The 23,723-nt window shown below is 48.4% G+C and overlaps 1 protein-coding gene across 1 annotated transcript; it reads right to left on the bottom strand.

Moving 5' to 3' along the window:
• Positions 1-1,821: 1,821 nt before the first annotated feature.
• Positions 1,822-23,050, bottom strand: LOC308233798 (phospholipase A and acyltransferase 2-like; the record flags this gene model as incomplete). The annotated part of the gene is made up of 2 exons (XM_080640751.1): positions 1,822-1,902; positions 22,838-23,050. The coding sequence occupies 2 exons, from the start codon at positions 23,048-23,050 to the stop codon at positions 1,822-1,824; spliced, it is 294 nt and encodes a 97-aa protein (XP_080496877.1).
• Positions 23,051-23,723: the final 673 nt, after the last annotated feature.

The following is a 23,723-nucleotide window of genomic DNA, read 5'->3' on the forward strand; positions in this document are numbered from 1 at the left end:
GGCTGGGAGGAAGCTTGGTGCCATCAGAAGGTTGAAGAACAAAGAGAATGACTTCTACTTGCTGCCAAAGAGCGCCTTGCTCAGATTCCCAGGCTCAAATGTCAGCCTCCATGCGAGGGTTCCGGAAGGATCCATGCTGGCCTTGCGCCCAGGCTACCTCTGAGTCAGAGGGCACAGCTGCTCTGTGAGCCCAATAACCAGCGGGTGATAGACGGGAGAAGGTTTCTCGCTTCTTGGTCTAAAGCTCACCCAATAGCAGAGGGAGACGGGGAATCCGGGGACTCGGGTCTTATGGGAGATGTGAGCTCCGGGCTCTAATTCTAGGCGGTAAATCTCCCCTGGCACCAGACCCAGGCTCCCAGCAGCTCTGGAGGGACCCAAGGGTGGTGCCATCTCCATCCCCTCCCCTGGGTGCCCTGGACCAGGGGTGCCAATCCGTGCAGTTTGACTCTCCCTCAGTCCCTTCCAAGTGAAACTGCCTCTGCCTCCAGGGTCAGGTTCAAACCATGTGACTGGCCCCATCAGTCAGAACTGATTGGCTCAGTGTGCTCACCTGACCCAACCGCAGCCAATCAGGAGGCTGAGCTAGGATGCGGTGAGCTGAGCCAATCAGATTCTGTCTCGGGAACTTGAACAGGAACCCAAGAGCTGTGGGCCTGGAGGAGAGACGCTGCTGAGCTGACGCCGAAGGAAAAGCCATGGAGTGGGGTGTCGGGGACCAGCGATGATGGGGACATCACGACACTAATTCTTCCGGAGCCGAGAGGCGTGGAGAGCAGCAGCAGGAAAGGAGCCTCGGCCGCTGGGGCTGCGTCACATTCATGGCCCAGAATCCTCAGCACAATTCCCGCCGCGGAGCCCCGGCCCTGGCAGGCCCCTGGGTCCTGCTCCCGCCCTCACAGGGGTGTCTCCCTGCCCCACGCATCCTCGCCCTCCAAGAGGAGCCCCGAGGAAAACAGAGAATGGCCAGGACGCCCCTCAGGCTCCGGGGAAGAGCACCGTCCTTGAGCTCGGGCTGCCATGGCAACACACCACCGGCGGGGCTTCGGCACAGACACTTATTTCTCACAGGCCTGGAAGCGGACATGTTCAAGGCGAAGGTGCTGGCAGAGGCAGTTCCTGGAGGGACCCTCTTCCTGCCTTGCCAATGGCGACCTTCTCGCTGTGTCCTCACATGGGAGAGAGCTCCTGTCTGCTTGTAAGGGCTCGGATCCCATCATGCCCACCCGCACCCTCGTCACCACCTCATGACCTCCTCTGAACCTAATGCCCTCCCAGAGGCCCAGCTCCAAATATCATCACTTTGGGGTTAGGGCTTCAGCGTGAATGGGGGACGGAGGGAGACACAAGCATTGAGTCCATGACAGAGCCCAACTGTGTCTTTAATAGCATTCATGCTGGGCCGTGTTTCCCCAATTAAAATCTTCCTGTGCTTTTACAGCTCCATTGAAATCAGCCTCAGTGGCCTGGCTGGTGTTGCTCAGTGGTTGAGTGTTGATCCATGAAGCAAGAGGTCTCTGGTTCTATTCCCGGAGTCTCCATCTCCAGTAGTAAGCATGCAGGAGGCAGCCACTGATGAATTTCTCCCATCGATGTTTCTCTCTATTCCCTGCCCCTATCTCTCTTTCTAAAAAAATAAAAAAAAAAAAAAATATATATATATATATATATATATAAAGTCAATAAAGACATATTTTTAAAAACATTAGCCTAAATGAGTATAAAACAGTGAAATCAATAAACCCAACCCCACTCCTTCTGGCACAGCAAGTCCTCTCCATACTAAGTGGCTATTGCTGGGATGAATCCTGGACCTTACCGCTATTTCTGCTTGCTTACGTTCCACATGAACTCGATCAGGTTCGCCATGCCCATGGCGCCTGCCGTGATCCCTCTTTTGACCTGCAGCAAAAGAGACGGTGTCACACTCCACATCAGGAGCTGGCCACGGACACACCCACCAAGAATCTGCACTCAGGAGCCACTCAGTTCCCCTCCAACGGAACCACAGAGCAGCAGGGGTTTGCAGGGCAACAGGCCCCCAGGAGAGAGCGAAGAGGAGGCGGGGAAGGAGCGAGGGGGAAGGAGCTGTGGGCGTGAGGGAGACAGCGGCCCTGTAGGTCCTGAGAGGCTCAGAGAGCCGCAGGGTGGCCGGGGGAAGGACACAGGCAGTGCCCGGACAGTCTAGTTTAGGGCTGGCCACTGGGAGCCTGAAGCAAGTTCAGAGTTGGGGAACCACCTTGTGAGCTCTCACGACCCAGGGCTGGGCCGGGATGGCTCTGGGTGGCCCAGGAGCTGAGCCCGGCCCGAGATGGTTCTGGTGGCCCTGGAGCTGAGCCCGGCCCGGTATGGTTCTGGGTGGCCCAGGAGCTGAGGCCAGCCCGGGATGGTTCTGGGTGGCCCAGGAGCTGAGCCTGGCCCGGGATGGTTCTGGGCGGCCCAGGAGCTGAGCCTGGCCCGGGATGGTTCTGGGCGGCCCAGGAGCTGAGCCTGGCCCGGGATGGTTCTGGGCGGCCCAGGAGCTGAGCCCGGCCCGGTATGGTTCTGGGTGGCCCAGGAGCTGAGCCCGGCCCGGGATGGTTCTGGGTGGCCCAGGAGCTGAGGCCAGCCCGGGATGGTTCTGGGTGGCCCAGGAGCTGAGCCTGGCCCGGGATGGTTCTGGGCGGCCCAGGAGCTGAGCCTGGCCCGGGATGGTCCTGGGTGGCCCAGGAGCTGAGCCTGGCCCGGGATGGTTCTGGGCGGCCCAGGAGCTGAGCCCGGCCCGGGATGGTTCTGGGTGGCCCAGGAGCTGAGCCCGGCCCGGGCCCGGCTTGGCCGCCGGTGGAGGAGCAGCTGATGCCATGTCGTGACTGGGCAGAGGCTTATGGAGTGAGATCGCCTCGCACTGCGCTGATCGGGAGGTTCTGGACAGGGAAGCGGATACTCGGAAAATAGGGATGAGGCGGAGGAGATGCCAGGATGGTCCCTGAGGGTCATGCACTCGGCAGCGCCGCCTTGTGAGCCACCCCTGCCCACAGGCTGTGCTGGCGGAAGCGGGCCAAGAACCTGAGAACGGCTGCTTTCCAGGCGTCAACACTGGGCGGGGCCTCGCAGGCACCCCGTTGTCTCAGTCTGTCCCCCCCGCCCCACTCCTAACCGTGTTAGAGCCCCCTGTGCAGAGGAGAAGGCTGAGGAGGACAGTGGGGAGAACTCCCGCTAAGCCCCCACGCCAAGGGACAGGGACCAGGACGCCTGGTGTCCTAACAAGCCACCTAGGCCTCCACCGCCAACAGAAAAGTACTCAGACCTCGTGGCAGGTGTCTGGGGAGAATGGTGACTTGGTGCCACGTGAGACCTGGGAAAGGAGAAGCCCGCACTGCCCGCTTCATTCAGACTCAGACACGCTCCCAGCGCTAAGCGGACTTCCCTCAGCTCCACTCTGACTCGCACAGAGGTGACTGGTGTTTTAAAGGGTGCACAAGGGAGGGGACACGGGGGCTCAGGAGACCCTGAAACGTACATTTGAAAAGGGCTGGTGAGCATCAGTGCGGTGGGCCTGGTGTCCGCCAGCTGGACCCATGGAAGCCAGGCTCCCAGGCGCCCGCGGGAGTGGAGGCAGAGGCCCGGCACTCCTGACACTGCATGGTAAGGGATGAGGACAGCATGCGTGATTATTGGAACAGTGTGAAGGTAGCTTAAGTCACCCCCCCACCCCGCAGTGACAGGAGGCTGCTGATCTATAATCAGTGTAGCCCTCACTGCTGCACGGTGCAAACCCACATCCTGGAAGAATAAGTTGGCAGAGGCTTGAAGTGAAACCAAGACCTAGATGTTTGCAGTGGGAGTGAAAGGGTTAGAGGGAATACAGGGGCAGAGAGAGACTCGATCGTGCTCCTGACTGGATAGCGGACCTCTCCTTGCCTTGCCTCCTCCTGCATCAACACCGGGCACACAGTCAAAGGTCAGGGGCTTTAGTCTATTCTCCTCCGACGGACTGTCCTGTCCTTTGGGTTTGGAGCCAGGCTCCGGGTTGATACTGTTCGATGGTCCCACGGAACTCCAGTGCTGGTGGGGACAAGTCCTCCGGAAACCAGGTTCCTCGCCCCCTCTCCTGACCGGACACCTGTCACGGATGGAGGGCTCCGTTCGTTTCTGGTAAACATTAGGTGGAGACGGGGATGCCTTTCTCGGCCTTAACCTCACGAAAAGCAGAACTTAAACCACTGCCTGTCACCATTGGGAATTCGCAGGCGACCATTCCCCACACCACACTCCTGGGCTGTCTACTTAAAGCCTTCAGACCTAGAATTTGCGCAGGAAGTCTGGCCTAAGTAAAATGGCAGTGTTGATTTCCAAATTCTAACTGACCTTGACAATTCTGCCGCAGGCAGGGCAATTGGTCTGAGGACCTGTATATCCAGGCTTCTTTACACTCAAGGACATATCCTTCTCTCTGGAACAGCTGCTCTCCCTCACAGATTTTCCTTCTTCACTCTGTGCCCACAGAGGATCTCAAATCCTCTTCTGCCCTCACCATTTTTGATCTCGCCAACCATCGTCCGGTCCCCGAGCCTAGGGCTCCTCTGTGTCAGCAGCCTCAGAGCCCACCACCCTACGCAGGGGATCCTACCGCCACCACCCCATCTCACACCTGCTCCGAGCAGGTTTCGCTCTCTTCCTGCCCCCACTCCTGCACTAGCCTAAAAGACCCCTTCGGGAAATTGCTGGTGCCAAATGTGGCTTCATGCCCAGGGCTACGCAGATACCCTCTTCTGGCAGGCCCCTGCCCTCTCAATTAGAGTGGGTGCTGTCCCTGACAGGGACCCACTGTAAACCTATCAGAAAGGGCAGGCAGGTCGCAGACCTCAAGACCACACTGTTCTCTGCCTAGAAGGACTGGGAGTGCAGACCACCAAGCAGTAGACTATCACAAATTAGCAGAGGTCAACCAGGAAAGTCCTGCAACTACGGCACTCTTCCTGTGTCGCCTCACACAGGCCATGAAAAAATCTACCAATCTTGACGCAACATGCCCGGAAGAAACAGTCATACTTCACTTAAGATTCAAATTATCTGAGACCAGGAGTCAGCAAACTGTGGCACAGGGGCCCAAGCGAGCCCACTGCCAGGTCTGATCATATGATTGAGTCGGTACCCCCACCCCTGGGCACTGACATTTAGGTGACTTACCAATGGACATTCCCCTTGCTTAGACCACATTCTACTTCCTAAGACAACATTCCCCTTGCTTACACCACATTCTGCTTGCTAAGACCACATTCCAGTTCCTAAGACCACATTCCACTTCCTAAGACCATATTCTACTAGCTAAGACCACATTCCACTTGTTAAGACCACATTCCCCTTGCTAAGACCACATTCCACTTCCTAAGAATATATTCCCCTTGATTAGACAACATTCCACTTGTTAAGACCACATTCCAGTTCCTAAGACGACATTCCACTTCCTAAGATTAGATTCCCCTTACTTAAACCAATATCCACTTGCTAAGAACACATTCTACTTCCTAAGACCACATTCCACTTGCTAAGACTAGATTCCCCTTGTTTAGACCACATTCTACTTGCTCAGACCACATTCCACTTCCTAAGATGACATTCCCTTTGCTAAGACCACATTCCACTTGCTACGACCACATTCCCGTTGCTAAGACCACAATCCACTTCCTAAGACCATATTCCACTTCTTAAGACCACATTCCATTTCCTAAGACCACATTCCACTTGCTAAGCCCACATTCCACTTGCTAAGCCCACATTCTACTTGCTTAGACCACATTCCCCTTGCTTAGACCACATTCCACTTGCTAAGACCACATTCCACTTCCTAAGACCAGATTCCCCTTGCTTAGAACACATTCCACTTGCTAAGACCACATTCCACTTCCTAAGACAACATTCCCTTTGCTAAGACCACATTTCACTTGTTAAGACCACATTCCACTTCCTAAGACTACATTCCCCATGCTTAGACCACATTCCACTTGCTAAGATCACATTCCCATTGCTTAGACCACATTCCACCTCCTAAGACCACATTCCACTTCCTAAGACCATATTCCACCTCCTGATACCACATTCCACTTGCTAAGACCGCATTCCGCTTCCTAAGACCGTTTCCAGTTCCTAAGACCACATTCCACTTCCTAAGACCATATTCTACTTGCTAACACCACATCCCCCTTGCTAACACCACATTCCACCTCATAAGACCACATTCCACTTCCTAAGACCACATTCCACCTCCTAAGACCACATTCCACTTCCTAAGACCACATTCCACTTCCTAAGACCAGATTCCCCTTACATAGACCAATATCCACTTGCTAAGATGACATGCCACTTCCCAAGACGAGTTTCCCCTTGCTTAGACCACATTCCACTTGCTAAGACCACATTCCACTTCCTACAATGACATTCCCCTTGCTAAGACCACATTCCACTTCCTAAGACCACATTCCACTTCTTAAGATCATATTCCACTTCCTCAGGCCACATTCCATTTCCTAAGATCATATTCCACTTGCTAAGCCCACATTCCACTTGCTTAGACCAAATTCCCCTTGCTTAGACCACATTCCACTTTCTAAGACCACATTCCCCTTGCTTAGACCACATTCCCCTTGCTAACACCACATTCCAACTCATAAGACCACATTCCACTTCTGAAGACCACATTACACCTCCTAAGACCACATTCCACTTGCTAAGACCACATTCCCCTTGCTTAGACCACATTCCCATTGCTTAGACCACAGTTCACCTCCTAAGTCCACATTCCACTTCCTAAGACTACATTCCACTTTCTAAGACCACATTCCACTTCCTAAGACCAGATTCCCCTTATTTAGACCCAATTCCACTTGCTTAGACCACATTCCCCTTGCTACGACCACATTTCATCTCCTAAGACCACATACCACTTGCTTAGAACACATTCCTTTTGCTTAGACCCATTCCACTTGCTAAGACCACATTCCACTTCCTAAGACCACATTCTACCTCCTAAGACCACATTCCACTTGCCAAGACCACATTCCCCTTGCTAAGACCACATTCCCTTTGCTTAGACCACATTCCCCTTGCCCAGACCACATTCCCCTTGCTTAGACCACATTCCCCTTGCTTAGACCACATTCCACCTCCTAAGACCACATTACACTTTCTAAGACCATATTCTACTTGCTAAGACCACATTTCACTTGCTTAGACCACATTCCTCTTGCTAAGACCACATTCCACTTCCTAAGAATACATTCCCCTTAATTAGATCACTTTCCACTTGCTAAGAACACATTCCAGTTCCTAAGACCACAATTTACTTCCTAAGACCAGATTCCCCTTACTTAGACCAAATTCCACTTGCTAAGAACACATTCCACTTCCTATGACGAGATTTCCCTTGCTTAAAGCACATTCCACTTGCTAAGACGAAATTCCACTTCCTAAGACCATATTCCACCTCCTAAGACAACATTCCACTTGCTAAGACCACATTCCACTTCCTAAGACCATATACCACCTCCTAAGACCACATTCCACTTGCTAAGACCACATTCCAATTCCTAAGACCACATTCCACTTCCTAATATCATATTCCAATTCCTCAGACAACATTCCATTTCCTAAGATCATATTCCCCTTGCTAAGCCCACATTCCACTTTCTAAGACCACATTCCACTTCCTAAGACCAGATTCCCCTTATTTAGACCCAATTCCACTTGCTTAGACCACATTCTTCTTGCTACGACCACATTCCACCTGCTAAGACCACAATCTACTTCCTAAGACCATATTACACCTCCTAAGACCACATTCCACTTGCTAAGACCACATTTCCCTTGCTAAGACCACATTCCACTTGCTAAGAGCACATTCTACTTCCTAAGACCAGATTCCCTTTGCTTAGACCACATTCCACTTGCTAAGACCACATTCCACTTCCTAAGACGACATTCCCTTTGCTAAGACCACATTCCACTTGCTAAGATCACATTCCCGTTGCTAAGACCACAATCCACTTCCTAAGACCATATTCCACTTCCTAAGACCACATTCCATTTCCTAAGACCACATTCCACTTGCTAAGCCCACATTCCACTTGCTTAGACCACATTCCCCTTGCTTAGACCACATTCCACTTGCTAAGACCACATTCCACTTCCTAAGACGACATTCCCTTTGCTAAGACCACATTCCACTTGCTAAGACCACATTCCACTTCCTAAGACCACATTCCCCATGCTTAGACCACATTCCCCTTGCTAAGATCACATTCCCATTGCTTAGACCACATTCCACCTCCTAAGACCACATTCCACTTCCTAAGACCATATTCCACCTCCTAAGACCACATTCCACTTGCTAAGACCACATTCCACTAGCTAAGACCACATTCCCCTTGCTAACACCACATTCCCCTTGCTAACACCACATTCCACCTCATAAGACCACATTCCACTTCCTAAGACCACATTCCACCTCCTAAGACCACATTCCACTTGCTAAGACCACATCCACTTCCTATGATGACATTCCCCTTGCTAAGACCAAATTACACTTCCTAAGACCACATTGTAGTTCCTAAGATCACAATTCACTCTCTAAGACCACATTCCACTTTCTAAGACCAGATTCCCCTTACATAGATCAATATCCACTTGCTAAGATGACATGCCACTTCCCAAGACGAGTTTCCCCTTGCTTAGACCACATTCCCCTTGCTAACACCACATTCCAACTCATAAGACCACATTCCACTTCTGAAGACCACATTACACCTCCTAAGACCACATTCCACTTGCTAAGACCACATTCCCCTTACATCGACCAATATCCACTTGCTAAGATGACATGCCACTTCCCAAGACGAGTTTCCCCTTGCTTAGACCATATTCCACTTGCTAAGACCACATTCCACTTCCTACAATGACATTCCCCTTGCTAAGACCACATTCCACATCCTAAGACCACATTCCACTTCCTATGATCATATTCCACTTCCACACACCACATTCCATTTCCTAAGATCATATTCCACTTGCTAAGCCCACATTCCACTTGCTTAGACCAAATTCCCCTTGCTTAGACCACATTCCACTTTCTAAGACCACATTCCCCTTGCTTAGACCACATTCCCCTTGCTAACACCACATTCCAACTCATAAGACCACATTCCACTTCTGAAGACGACATTACACCTCCTAAGACCACATTCCACTTGCTAAGACCACATTCCCCTTGCTTAGACCACATTCCCATTGCTTAGACCACAGTTCACCTCCTAAGTCCACATTCCACTTCCTAAGACTACATTCCACTTGCTAAGACCACATTCCACTTTCTAAGACCACATTCCACTAACTAAGACCATATTGCACCTCCTAAGACCACATTCCCCGTGCTTAGACCACATTCCCCTTGCTACGACCACATTCCACCTCCTAAGACCACAATCCACTTCCTAAGACCATATTCCACTTCCTAAGACCACATTCCATTTCCTAAGACCACATTCCACTTGCTAAGCCCACATTCCACTTGCTAAGCCCACATTCTACTTGCTTAGACCACATTCCCCTTGCTTAGACCACATTCCACTTGCTAAGACCACATTCCACTTCCTAAGACCAGATTCCCCTTGCTTAGAACACATTCCACTTGCTAAGACCACATTCCACTTCCTAAGACAACATTCCCTTTGCTAAGACCACATTTCACTTGTTAAGACCACATTCCACTTCCTAAGACTACATTCCCCATGCTTAGACCACATTCCACTTGCTAAGATCACATTCCCATTGCTTAGACCACATTCCACCTCCTAAGACCACATTCCACTTCCTAAGACCATATTCCACCTCCTGATACCACATTCCACTTGCTAAGACCACATTCCGCTTCCTAAGACCGTTTCCAGTTCCTAAGACCACATTCCACTTCCTAAGACCATATTCTACTTGCTAAGACCACATTCCACTTGCTAAGACCACATTCCCCTTGCTAACACCACATCCCCCTTGCTAACACCACATTCCACCTCATAAGACCACATTCCACTTCCTAAGACCACATTCCACCTCCTAAGACCACATTCCACTTCCTAAGACCACATTCCACTTCCTAAGATCATATTCCACTTCCTCAGGCCACATTCCATTTCCTAAGATCATATTCCACTTGCTAAGCCCACATTCCACTTGCTTAGACCAAATTCCCCTTGCTTAGACCACATTCCACTTTCTAAGACCACATTCCCCTTGCTTAGACCACATTCCCCTTGCTAACACCACATTCCAACTCATAAGACCACATTCCACTTCTGAAGACCACATTACACCTCCTAAGACCACATTCCACTTGCTAAGACCACATTCCCCTTGCTTAGACCACATTCCCCTTGCTTAGACCACAGTTCACCTCCTAAGTCCACATTCCACTTCCTAAGACTACATTCCACTTGCTAAGACCACATTCCACTTTCTAAGACCACATTCCACTTTCTAAGACCACATTACCCTTGCTCAGAACACATTCCACTTGCTAACACCGCATTCCACCTCATAAGACCACATTCCACTTCTGAAGACCACATTCCACCTCCTAAGACCACATTCCACTTGCTTAGAACACATTGCCCTTGCTTAGACCACATTTCACCTCCTAAGTCCACATACCACTTCCTAAGACTACATTCCACTTGCTAAGACCACATTCCACTACTTAAGACCACATTCAACTTCCTAAGATCATATTCCACTTCCTCAGACCACATTCCATTTCCTAAGATCATATTCCACTTGCTAAGCCCACATTCCAATTGCTTACACCAAATTCCCCTTGCTTAGACCACATTTCACCTCCTAAGTCAACATTCCACTTCCTAAGACTACATTCCACTTTCTAAGACCACATTCCACCTCCTAAGACCACATTCCACTTGCTTAGAACACATTGCCCTTGCTTAGACCACATTTCACCTCCTAAGTCCACATTCCACTTCCTAAGACTACATTCCACTTTCTAAGACCACATTCCACTTCCTAAGACCAGATTCCCCTTATTTAGACCCAATTCCACTTGCTTAGACCACATTCCCCTTGCTACGACCACATTTCATCTCCTAAGACCACATACCACTTGCTTAGAACACATTCCTTTTGCTTAGACCCATTCCACTTGCTAAGACCACATTCCACTTCCTAAGACCACATTCTACCTCCTAAGACCACATTCCACTTGCCAAGACCACATTCCCCTTGCTAAGACCACATTCCCTTTGCTTAGACCACATTCCCCTTGCCCAGACCACATTCCCCTTGCTTAGACCACATTCCCCTTGCTTAGACCACATTCCACCTCCTAAGACCACATTACACTTTCTAAGACCATATTCTACTTGCTAAGACCACATTCCACTTGCTTAGACCACATTCCCCTTGCTAAGACCACATTCCACTTCCTAAGAATACATTCCCCTTAATTAGATCACTTTCCACTTGCTAAGAACACATTCCAGTTCCTAAGACCACAATTTACTTCCTAAGACCAGATTCCCCTTACTTAGACCAAATTCCACTTGCTAAGAACACATTCCACTTCCTATGACGAGATTTCCCTTGCTTAAAGCACATTCTACTTGCTAAGACGAAATTCCACTTCCTAAGACCATATTCCACCTCCTAAGACAACATTCCACTTGCTAAGACCACATTCCACTTCCTAAGACCATATACCACCTCCTAAGACCACATTCCACTTGCTAAGACCACATTCCAATTCCTAAGACCACATTCCACTTCCTAATATCATATTCCAATTCCTCAGACAACATTCCATTTCCTAAGATCATATTCCCCTTGCTAAGCCCACATTCCACTTTCTAAGACCACATTCCACTTCCTAAGACCAGATTCCCCTTATTTAGACCCAATTCCACTTGCTTAGACCACATTCTTCTTGCTACGACCACAATCCACCTGCTAAGACCACAATCTACTTCCTAAGACCATATTACACCTCCTAAGACCACATTCCACTTGCTAAGACCACATTCCCCTTGCAAAGCCCACATTCCACTTGCTAAGAGCACATTCTACTTCCTAAGACCAGATTCCCTTTGCTTAGACCACATTCCACTTGCTAAGACCACATTCCACTTCCTAAGACGACATTCCCTTTGCTAAGACCACATTCCACTTGCTAAGATCACATTCCCGTTGCTAAGACCACAATCCACTTCCTAAGACCATATTCCACTTCCTAAGACCACATTCCATTTCCTAAGACCACATTCCACTTGCTAAGCCCACATTCCACTTGCTTAGACCACATTCCCCTTGCTTAGACCACATTCCACTTGCTAAGACCACATTCCACTTCCTAAGACGACATTCCCTTTGCTAAGACCACATTCCACTTGCTAAGACCACATTCCACTTCCTAAGACCACATTCCCCATGCTTAGACCACATTCCCCTTGCTAAGATCACATTCCCATTGCTTAGACCACATTCCACCTCCTAAGACCACATTCCACTTCCTAAGACCATATTCCACCTCCTAAGACCACATTCCACGTGCTAAGACCACATTCCACTAGCTAAGACCACATTCCCCTTGCTAAGACCACATTCCCCTTGCTAACACCACATTCCACCTCATAAGACCACATTCCACTTCCTAAGACCACATTCCACCTCCTAAGACCACATTCCACTTGCTAAGACCACATCCACTTCCTCTGATGACATTCCCCTTGCTAAAACCAAATTACACTTCCTAAGACCACATTGTAGTTCCTAAGATCACAATTCACTCTCTAAGACCACATTCCACTTTCTAAGACCAGATTCCCCTTACATAGATCAATATCCACTTGCTAAGATGACATGCCACTTCCCAAGACGAGTTTCCCCTTGCTTAGACCACATTCCCCTTGCTAACACCACATTCCAACTCATAAGACCACATTCCACTTCTGAAGACCACATTACACCTCCTAAGACCACATTCCACTTGCTAAGACCACATTCCCCTTACATCGACCAATATCCACTTGCTAAGATGACATGCCACTTCCCAAGACGAGTTTCCCCTTGCTTAGACCACATTCCACTTGCTAAGACCACATTCCACTTCCTACAATGACATTCCCCTTGCTAAGACCACATTCCACTTCCTAAGACCACATTCCACTTCCTAAGATCATATTCCACTTCCTCAGACCACATTCCATTTCCTAAGATCATATTCCACTTGCTAAGCCCACATTCCACTTGCTTAGACCACATTCCCCTTGCTTAGACCACATTCCCCTTGCTAACACCACATTCCAACTCATAAGACCACATTCCACTTCTGAAGACGACATTACACCTCCTAAGACCACATTCCACTTGCTAAGACCACATTCCCCTTGCTTAGACCACATTCCCATTGCTTAGACCACAGTTCACCTCCTAAGTCCACATTCCACTTCCTAAGACTACATTCCACTTGCTAAGACCACATTCCACTTTCTAAGACCACATTCCACTAACTAAGACCATATTGCACCTCCTAAGACCACATTCCCCGTGCTTAGACCACATTCCCCTTGCTACGACCACATTCCACCTCCTAAGACCACAATCCATTTCCTAAGACCATATTCCACTTCCTAAGACCACATTCCATTTCCTAAGACCACATTCCACTTGCTAAGCCCACATTCCACTTTCTTAGACCACATTCCACTTTCTAAGACCACATTACCCTTGCTCAGAACACATTCCACTTGCTAACACCGCATTCCACCTCATAAGACCACATTCCACTTCTGAAGACCACATTACACCTCCTAAGACCACATTCCACTTGCTAAGACCACATTCCCCTTACATCGACCAATATCCACTTGCTAAGATGACATGCCACTTCCCAAGACGAGTTTCCCCTTGCTTAGACCACATTCCACTTGCTAAGACCACATTCCACTTCCTACAATGACATTCCCCTTGCTAAGACCACATTCCACTTCCTAAGACCACATTCCACTTCCTAAGATCATATTCCACTTCCTCAGACCACATTCCATTTCCTAAGATCATATTCCACTTGCTAAGCCCACATTCCACTTGCTTAGACCACATTCCCCTTGCTTAGACCACATTCCCCTTGCTAACACCACATTCCAACTCATAAGACCACATTCCACTTCTGAAGACGACATTACACCTCCTAAGACCACATTCCACTTGCTAAGACCACATTCCCCTTGCTTAGACCACATTCCCATTGCTTAGACCACAGTTCACCTCCTAAGTCCACATTCCACTTCCTAAGACTACATTCCACTTGCTAAGACCACATTCCACTTTCTAAGACCACATTCCACTAACTAAGACCATATTGCACCTCCTAAGACCACATTCCCCGTGCTTAGACCACATTCCCCTTGCTACGACCACATTCCACCTCCTAAGACCACAATCCATTTCCTAAGACCATATTCCACTTCCTAAGACCACATTCCATTTCCTAAGACCACATTCCACTTGCTAAGCCCACATTCCACTTTCTTAGACCACATTCCACTTTCTAAGACCACATTACCCTTGCTCAGAACACATTCCACTTGCTAACACCGCATTCCACCTCATAAGACCACATTCCACTTCTGAAGACCACATTCCACCTCCTAAGACCACATTCCACTTGCTTAGAACACATTGCCCTTGCTTAGACCACATTTCACCTCCTAAGTCCACATACCACTTCCTAAGACTACATTCCACTTGCTAAGACCACATTCCACTACTTAAGACCACATTCAACTTCCTAAGATCATATTCCACTTCCTCAGACCACATTCCATTTCCTAAGATCATATTCCACTTGCTAAGCCCACATTCCAATTGCTTACACCAAATTCCCCTTGCTTAGACCACATTTCACCTCCTAAGTCAACATTCCACTTCCTAAGACTACATTCCACTTTCTAAGACCACATTCCACCTCCTAAGACCACATTCCACTTGCTTAGAACACATTGCCCTTGCTTAGGCCACATTCCACTTCCTAAGACCACATTCTACCTCCTAAGACCACATTCCACTTGCCAAGACCACATTCCCCTTGCTAAGACCACATTCCCTTTGCTTAGACCACATTCCCCTTGCCCAGACCACATTCCCCTTGCTTAGACCACATTCCCCTTGCTTAGACCACATTCCACCTCCTAAGACCACATTACACTTTCTAAGACCATATTCTACTTGCTAAGACCACATTTCACTTGCTTAGACCACATTCCTCTTGCTAAGACCACATTCCTTTTGCTTAGACCACATTCCCCTTGCTAAGACCACATTCCACTTCCTAAGACCAGATTCCAGTTCCTAGGACCACATTCTACCTGCTAAGACCACATTCCACTTGCCAAGACCACATTCCCCTTGCTAAGACCACATTCCCTTTCTTAGACCACATTCCCCTTGCTTAGATCACATTCCCCTTGCTTAGACCACATTCCCGTTGCTTAGACCACATTCCACCTCCTAAGACCACATTACACTTTCTAAGACCATATTCTACTTGCTAAGACCACATTCCACTTGCTTAGACCACATTCCCCTTGCTAAGACCACATTCCACTTTCTAAGAATACATTCCCCTTAATTAGATCACTTTCCACTTGCTAAGAACACATTCCAGTTCCTAAGATCAAAATCCACTTCCTAAGACCAGATTCCCCTTACTTAGACCAAATTCCACTTGCTAAGACCACATTCCACTTCCTAAGACGAGATTTCCCTTGCTTAAAGCACATTCCACTTGCTAAGACCACTTTCCACTTCCTAAGACCAAATTCCACTTCCTAAGACCATATTCCACCTCCTAAAACAACATTCCACTTGCTAAGACCACATTCCAATTCCTAAGACCACATTCCACCTGCTAAGACCACATTCCAATTCCTAAGACCACATTCCACTTCCTAATATCATATTCCAATTCCTCAGACAACATTCCATTTCCTAAGATCATATTCCCCTTGCTAAGCCCACATTCCACTTTCTAAGACCACATTCCACTTCCTAAGACCAGATTCCCCTTATTTAGACCCAATTCCACGTGCTTAGACCACATTCCCCTTGCTACGACCACATTCTACTTGCTAAGACCACATTACCATTGCTAAGACCGCATTTCACCTCCTAAGACCACATTCCACTTGCTTAGACCACATTCCTTTTGCTTAGACCACATTCCACTTGCTAAGACCATATTCAACTTTCTAAGACCAGATTCCAGTTCCTAAGACCACATTCTACCTGCTAAGACCACATTCCACTTGCCAAGACCACATTCCCCTTGCTAAGAACAAATTCCCTTTGCTTAGACCACATACCCCTTGCTTAGACCACATTCCATTTGCTAAGACCACATTCCCATTGCTTAGACCACATTCCACTTCCTAAGAATACATTCCCCTTAATTAGATCACATTCCACTTGCTAAGAACACATTCCAGTTCCTAAGACCACAATCTACTTCCTAAGACCAGATTCTCCTTACTTAGACCAAATTCCACTTGCTAAGACCACATTCCACTTCCTAAGATGAGATTTTCCTTGTTTAAAGCACATTCCACTGGCTAAGACCACTTTCCACTTCCTAAGACCACATTCCACTTCCTAAGGCCATATTCCACTTGCTAAGACCACATTCCACTTGCTAAGACCACATTCCACTTGCTAAGACCACATTCCCCATTCTTAGACCACATTCTTCTTGCTACGACCACATTCCACCTGCTAAGACCACAATCTACTTCCTAAGACCATATTACACCTCCTAAGACCATATTCCACTTGCTAAGACCACATTCCCCTTGCTAAGCCCACATTCCACTTGCTAAGAGCACATTCCACTTCATAAGACCAGATTCCCTTTGCTTAGACCACATTCCACCTCCTAAGACCACATTCCACTTCCTAAGACCATATTCCACCTCCTAAGACCACATTCCACTTGCTAAGACCACATTTCACTAGCTAAGACCACATTCCCCTTGCTAACACCACATTCCCCTTGCTAACACCACATTCCACCTCATAAGACCACATTCCACTTCCTAAGACCACATTCCACCTCCTAAGACCACATTCCACTTGCTAAGACCACATCCACTTCCTAAGACCACATTCCAGTTCCTAAGACCAGATTCCCCTTACATAGACCAATATCCACTTGCTAAGATGACATGCCACTTCCCAAGACGAGTTTCCCCTTGCTTAGACCACATTCCACTTGCTAAGACCACATTCCACTTCCTACGATGATATCCCCCTTGCTAAGACCACATTACACTTCCTAAGACTACATTCCACTTCCTAAAATCATATTCCACTTCCTCAGAACACATTCCATTTCCTAAGATTATATTCCACTTGCTAAGCCCACATTCCAGTTGCTTAGACCAAATTTTCCTTGCTTACACCACATTACACTTTCTAAGACCACATTTTACTTCCTAAGACCAGATTCCCCTTATTTAGACCCAATTCCACTTGCTTAGACCACATTCCCCTTGTGAATACCACATTCTCCTTGCTAAGACCACATTCCCCTTGCTAAGACCACATTTCACCACCTAAGACCACATTCCACTTGCTTAGACCACATTACTTTTGCTTAGACCACATTCCACTTTCTAAGACCACATTCCACTTCCTAAGTCCAGATTCCCCTTGCTTAGATACATTCCACTTCCTAAGACCACATTCCAGTTCCCAAGACCACATTCTACCTGCTAAGACCACATTCCACTTGCCAAGACGACATTCCCCTTGCTAAGACCACGTTCCACTAGCTAAGACCACATTCCCTTTGCTTAGACCAAATTCCCCTTGCTTAGACCACAATCCACTTTCTAAGACCACATTCCACTTCTTAAGACCAGATTCCCCTTATTTAGACCCAATTCCACTTGCTTAGACCACATTCTACTTGCTAAGACCACATTCCCCTTGCTAAGACCACATTTCACCACCTAAGACCACATTCCACTTGTTTAGACCACATTCCTTTTGCTTAGACCACATTCCACTTGCTAAGACCACATTCCACTTCCTATGACCAGATTCCCCTTGCTTAGATACATTCTACTTCCTAAGACCACATTCCAGTTTCTAAGACCACATTCTACCTGCTAAGACCACATTCCACTTGCCAAGATGACGTTCCCCTTGCTAAGACCACGTTCCACTAGCTAAGACCACATTCTCTTTGCTTAGACCACATTCCCCTTGCTACGACCACATTCCACCTCCTAAGACCACATTCCACTTTTTAAAACCATATTCTACTTGCTAAGACCACATTCTACTTGCTTAGACCATATTCCCCTTGCTAAGACCACATTCCACTTCCTAAGACCACATTCCCCTTGCTTAGACCACATTCCACTTGCTAAGACCACATTCTCCTTGCTTAGAGCACATACCCCTTTGTTAGACCACATTCCACTTGCTAAGACCACATTCCACTTCCTAAGACCAGATTCCCTTGCTTAGACCACATTCCACTTCCTAACACCACATTGTAGTTCCTAAGACCACAATTCACTAGCTAAGACCACATTCCACTTTCTAAGACCACATTCCACTTTCTAAGACCAGATTCCCCTTACATATACCAATATCCACTTGCTAAGATGACATGCCACTTCCCAAGATGAGTTTCCCCTTGCTTAGACCACATTCCCCTTGCTAAGACCACATTCCACTTCCTACGATGACATTCCCCTTGCTAAGACCACATTCCACTTCCTAAGACCACGTTCCTCTTGCTTCGTCCACATTCCACTTGCTAAGACCACATTCCCATTTATTAGACCACATTCCACTTGCTAAGTCCACATGCCTATTGCGTAGACCACATTCCACTTCCTAATACCACATTCCAGTTCCTAAGACCACATTCCACTAGCTAAGACCACATTCCACTTCCTAAGACCACATTTTCCTTGCTTAGACCACATTCAGCTTGCTAAGACCACTTTCCAGTTCCTAAGACCACATTCCACTTCCTAAGACCATATTCTACTTGCTAAGACCACATTCCACTTGCTGAAACCACATTCCCCTTGCTAAGACCACATTCCACTTCCTGAGAATACATTCCCCTTGAGTAGACCACATTCCACTTGCTAAGAACACATTCCAGTTCCTAAGACCACATTCCACTTCCTAAGTCCAGATTCCCCTTACTTAGACCACATTCCACTTGCTAAGACCACATTCCCCTTGCTAAGACATCATTCATCTTGCTTATACCATATTCCACTTGCTAAGACCACATTCCACTTGCTAAGACTACATTCCTCTTGCTTAGACCACATTCCACTGGCTAAGACCACATTCCACTTGCCAAGACCATTATCCTTCCCTTCATTCCCCGCCTAGAGAATTCTCCTCCCAGAAAAAGCCTGCCTGAGTCCTTTATTTTTTATTTTTTTTATTTTTATTTATTTTTATTTTTATTTTATTTTATTTTATTTTATTTTATTTATTTATTTATTTATTTATTTATTTAAAATAAATCTTTATTCAGATTATTACAATTACTTCTCCTTTTTCCCCCCATAGCTCCCCTCCACCCATTTCCCACCCCATCTTCTGCCCTTACCTCCCCCCCACTGTCCTCATCCATAGGTGTATGATTTTTGTCCATTCTCTTCATGAACCCCCCATACCCCTTTCCCCCTGAGAATTATCAGTCCACTCCCTTTCTATGCCCCTGATTCTATTATATTCACCAGATTATTCTGTTCCTCAGGTTTTTAATTCACTTGATTTTTAGGTTCGCTTGTTGATAGATATGTATTTGTTGTTCATAATTTTTCTCTTTAATTTTTCTTCTTCCTCTTCTTTAAGAATACCTTTCATCATTTCATATAATACTGGTTTGGTGGTGATGAACTCCTTCAGCTTTTTCTTATCTGTGAAGCTCTTTATCTGCCCTTCAATTCTGAATGATAGCTTTGCTGGGTAGAGTAATCTTGGTTGTAGGTTCTTGCTATTCATCACATTGAAAATTTCTTGCCACTCCCGTCTGGCCTGCATAGTTTCTGTTGAGAAGTCAGCTGACAGTCGTATGGGTGCTCCCTTGTAGGTAATTAACTGTTTTTCTCTTGCTGCTTTTAATATTCTCTCTTTGTCTTTTGCTCTTGGCATTTTAATTATGATGTGTCTTGGTGTGGTCCTCTTTGGATTCCTTTTGTTTGGGGTTCTGTGTGCTTCCTGGACTTGTAAGTCTATTTCTTTCACCAGGTCGGGGAAATTTTCTGTCATTATTTCTTCCAATAGGTTTTCAGTATCTTGCTCTCTCTCTTCTTCTGGCACCCCCATAATTCTGATGTTGGTACGCTTGAAGTTGTCCCAGAGTCTTCTTACATTATCTTCAACTTTTTGGATTTTTTTTTTTTTTGCGTTTTGCTTTTTCGGTTGAGTGTTTTTTGCTTCTTTGTATTTCAATTCTTTGACTTGATTCTTGTGTTCCTCTATTCTGTTTCTGGGTCTCTGTATAATATTTTTTATTTCAGTCAGTGTATGTTTAATTTCTAGTTGGTCCTTTTTCATATCTTCGAGGGTCTCGTTATATTTATCGGCCTTTTCTAGGATATTCTTAAAAAGTCTTATCACCGTGGTTTTGAATTCTATATCCAGTCGTTTGTTTTCCTCCATTTCTTTCGTTTGTGATCTGATTCTTTGACCCCGCATTTTCACTGATTCCCTGAGTTGGTAAGGTAGATATTTGTGCTAGGTTTCCAATATGGCCCAGTGGGTCTGCTTCCCCAGTTAACCTGAGGTGGACACTCTTGGTGCACCCCTTTGTGGACTGTGTGTACAGCCTTGTTGTAATTAAGTCTTTATTGTTGTTGGTATCACTGGGAAGAATTGACCTCCGGGCCAGTTGGCTGTAAGGATCAGCTGTGTCTATGCTGGGAGAAGTTCGGTGCTGGAGACAGCCTTATAGGATTAGACTTGCCAAATTGCAATAGCCTCTGTGCTCAGCTTGGATGGGGTGGAGTCTCAGTCTTGGCTTCCTGTCAGCCTTGCCGTTGCGCGCATGTGCGCTTTCAGTCCTCCGCCTTCCCCAGCTCGAGTCTCCGCCTGAGAGTCCAGACTCCCCCCGTAAGAGTGTGGGTCCCCAGGGGCTCGCCTGGAACTGGGGTTCACTGCAGTCAGAACTGGGGCTCAGTGCCGTCAGGAGCCTCTGACTCCCTTCCACTAGGGAAAGCCTGTGGCAACCTCCGCAGCCTTTGTGCGCACTGGCGTGCGCGCGCGCGTGCGCACTTTCAGTCCTCCGCCTTCCCCGGCTCCCAAGTCTCCGCCCGAGAGTCCAGACTCCCCCCACAAGAGCGTGGGTCCCCAGGGGCTCGCCTGGAACTGGGGTTCACTGCAGTCAGAACTGGGGCTCAGTGCAGTCAGGATCCTCTGACTCCCTTCCACTAGGGAAAGCCTGTGGCAACTTCCGCAGCCTTTGTGCGCACTGGCCCGCGTGCGCCTTCAGACTTCTGCCTTTCCCAGCTCGAGTCTCCGCCCGAGAGTCCAGACTCCCCCCATAAGAGCGTGGGTCCCCAGGGGTTCGCCCGGAACTGGGGTTCAGTGCAGTCAGAACTGGGGTTCAGTGCGGTCGGAGGCTTCCTTCCCCCTTGCGCCAGAGAAAGTCAGCCAGGCTCTCAGCCGCCCTTCCTCTCTGCGTGCACAAAGACCCTTTGCCGTACCTCCAATTCTCTGTGAGCTTTTCTTTTTCCTTCTAGTTGTAGAATTTTCACTCAGCCAGCTTTCCTGTGGTTCTGGATGGTGTCCGTTCTGTCTTTTAGTTGTAGTTTTGAAATTGTTGTGCGAGGCAGCAGTTTAGGTGTTTACCTATGCCGCCATCTTGGTTTCTCTCTGCCTGAGTCCTTTAGAACCCTGACCCTTCATCTCTAGGTGCTGGCCCCATTTGGGGTTCAGCCCATCTGGTCTCCAGGTGACTAATAAACTCACAATTCTTTACCCCTTTGGCCCGTGTGTTCCTCCTTCGGCGATTCTAACACCCACCACTGTTTTCATAAAGCACTTCTTTAGGAATGGCCTTACCCACGCCATTTGGGATTGTCCATGACTGTGTTTCTGCAACTAAGCTGCGGTGTCGAATGGGGAGACAGAGACCACGTGGGCCAGAGCCCAAACGGTGTACCCCGGGCCCATCGCAGAAACCTCTGTCTGGCTCTTCCCCTCCTGGCTCCCACTTTTCCTCCTCCCTCGGCCTGTAGTCCTTGTCACCCTGCTCCCTGGTCATCTCCAGCTCATTTTCCAGCTTCAAGTTACTCAAAAGATTGAAATCAGATTCAGCTCGGGCGTCGCCTCTTCTGTGATGCCTTCCTGGATCAGGCACCTGGGTTCAAATCCCACCTCTGCACATGGCTGTCAGGTGCTGGAGCCTCAATGCCTAGTGGTTGGATGGGTTTGGGTAAGCTAGTAAAGCACCGTGAGCCTCAGTTTCCCCATCTGTAAAGTGGGGTTAAAACAACCCTCCTCTGGATCTATGGGAGGGGCCAGGGTGAGTGTCCTGGCTGCGATATCAGCCCCTAACCTCACTGGTCTGCACAGCGACTGGCTCATCTCCCCACTCTCATCCCTACCCCGACTGTCACTCCCTCGAGGGCAGGGATTCTGTCCCTGCTGTTTTGTCTTGTTCGTGCCTCTGCCTCCGCCCTGGCAGCCCACACGGATGCCCAGCCACTGGCAGCAGGGGGAATGCTCAGGTTCCTGGGGACAGGGACATAGGCTGAGGACGCACCTGGTCCCAGAGAGGGACTCCGTATCGCAGCTCGTTCACGAAGTTCTCAGAGTTGGCGCTGGTCAGCTTGTAGGGCATCTCCCGCCACACCAACTCCTCCGCCCGGCGCACGATCTGGCTGGGTGGCAACGGGGAGTACTTCCGGTCATGCTTGTTATTGACATGGTACTTGTCTTTGCCGGCCACCACGGACAGCTTCTCCTTCTTCACCATGGCCTTGTCAGACCAGACTAATATGAAGCTGTCCGCCCCCGGTCCCGCGATTCCACCTGTGGTTCCCAAAGAGGAAAGAGGGCCATGGTCAGGGCTGAGAGCGGGCAAGCAGGCAGCCCCACTGCCCTGGGCACCATCAGGGAGGATGGGCTGTGGAAAGGCCGGCCCCCCTGCCTGGCTTCAAACTCAAACACGGCCGACCCCCACCTGGGTGGCATCGGAGAAGTCACAGATGCCCCTGACTCTGGCTTCATCGATTCTAAAGCAAAGGATGTGAATTCTCCTAAAGGCCCATGTGAGCGCCGATGTCCCTGAAGGATGCAGGATGGGCAGAGTGGTACAGGACAAGGACACCAGGTGCTAGCCCGCCAGAGCGGGGTGGGGACCTCAGCAGGCCAGGGGCACATTTTTTCAATAGCAGGAAAGGAAGCTGCTGAGCAAGCCAGGCCTGACCTGCAAACCCAGAGCCCCACCCACCGTGTGGCCTCAGGCAAGTCCCTTCTCTTCTCAGGGGTCTCTTCAATACAGATTGAAGGCCTGGGTCAGGTGGTAGCCACACTCTCCCAGTTCTAAATCCTCGGGTTTGTCCCTAACAGGACAGCAGCCTCCCGCCTCACCCAGGCTTCTGGGAAAGCTGAAGCGAGAAGGCAGAGTGATGGGCCCGGGAACCCTC

This window comes from Plecotus auritus (genome assembly GCF_963455305.1).
Source record: "Plecotus auritus genome assembly, chromosome: 9".
NCBI classification, from domain to species: Eukaryota; Metazoa; Chordata; class Mammalia; order Chiroptera; family Vespertilionidae; genus Plecotus; species Plecotus auritus.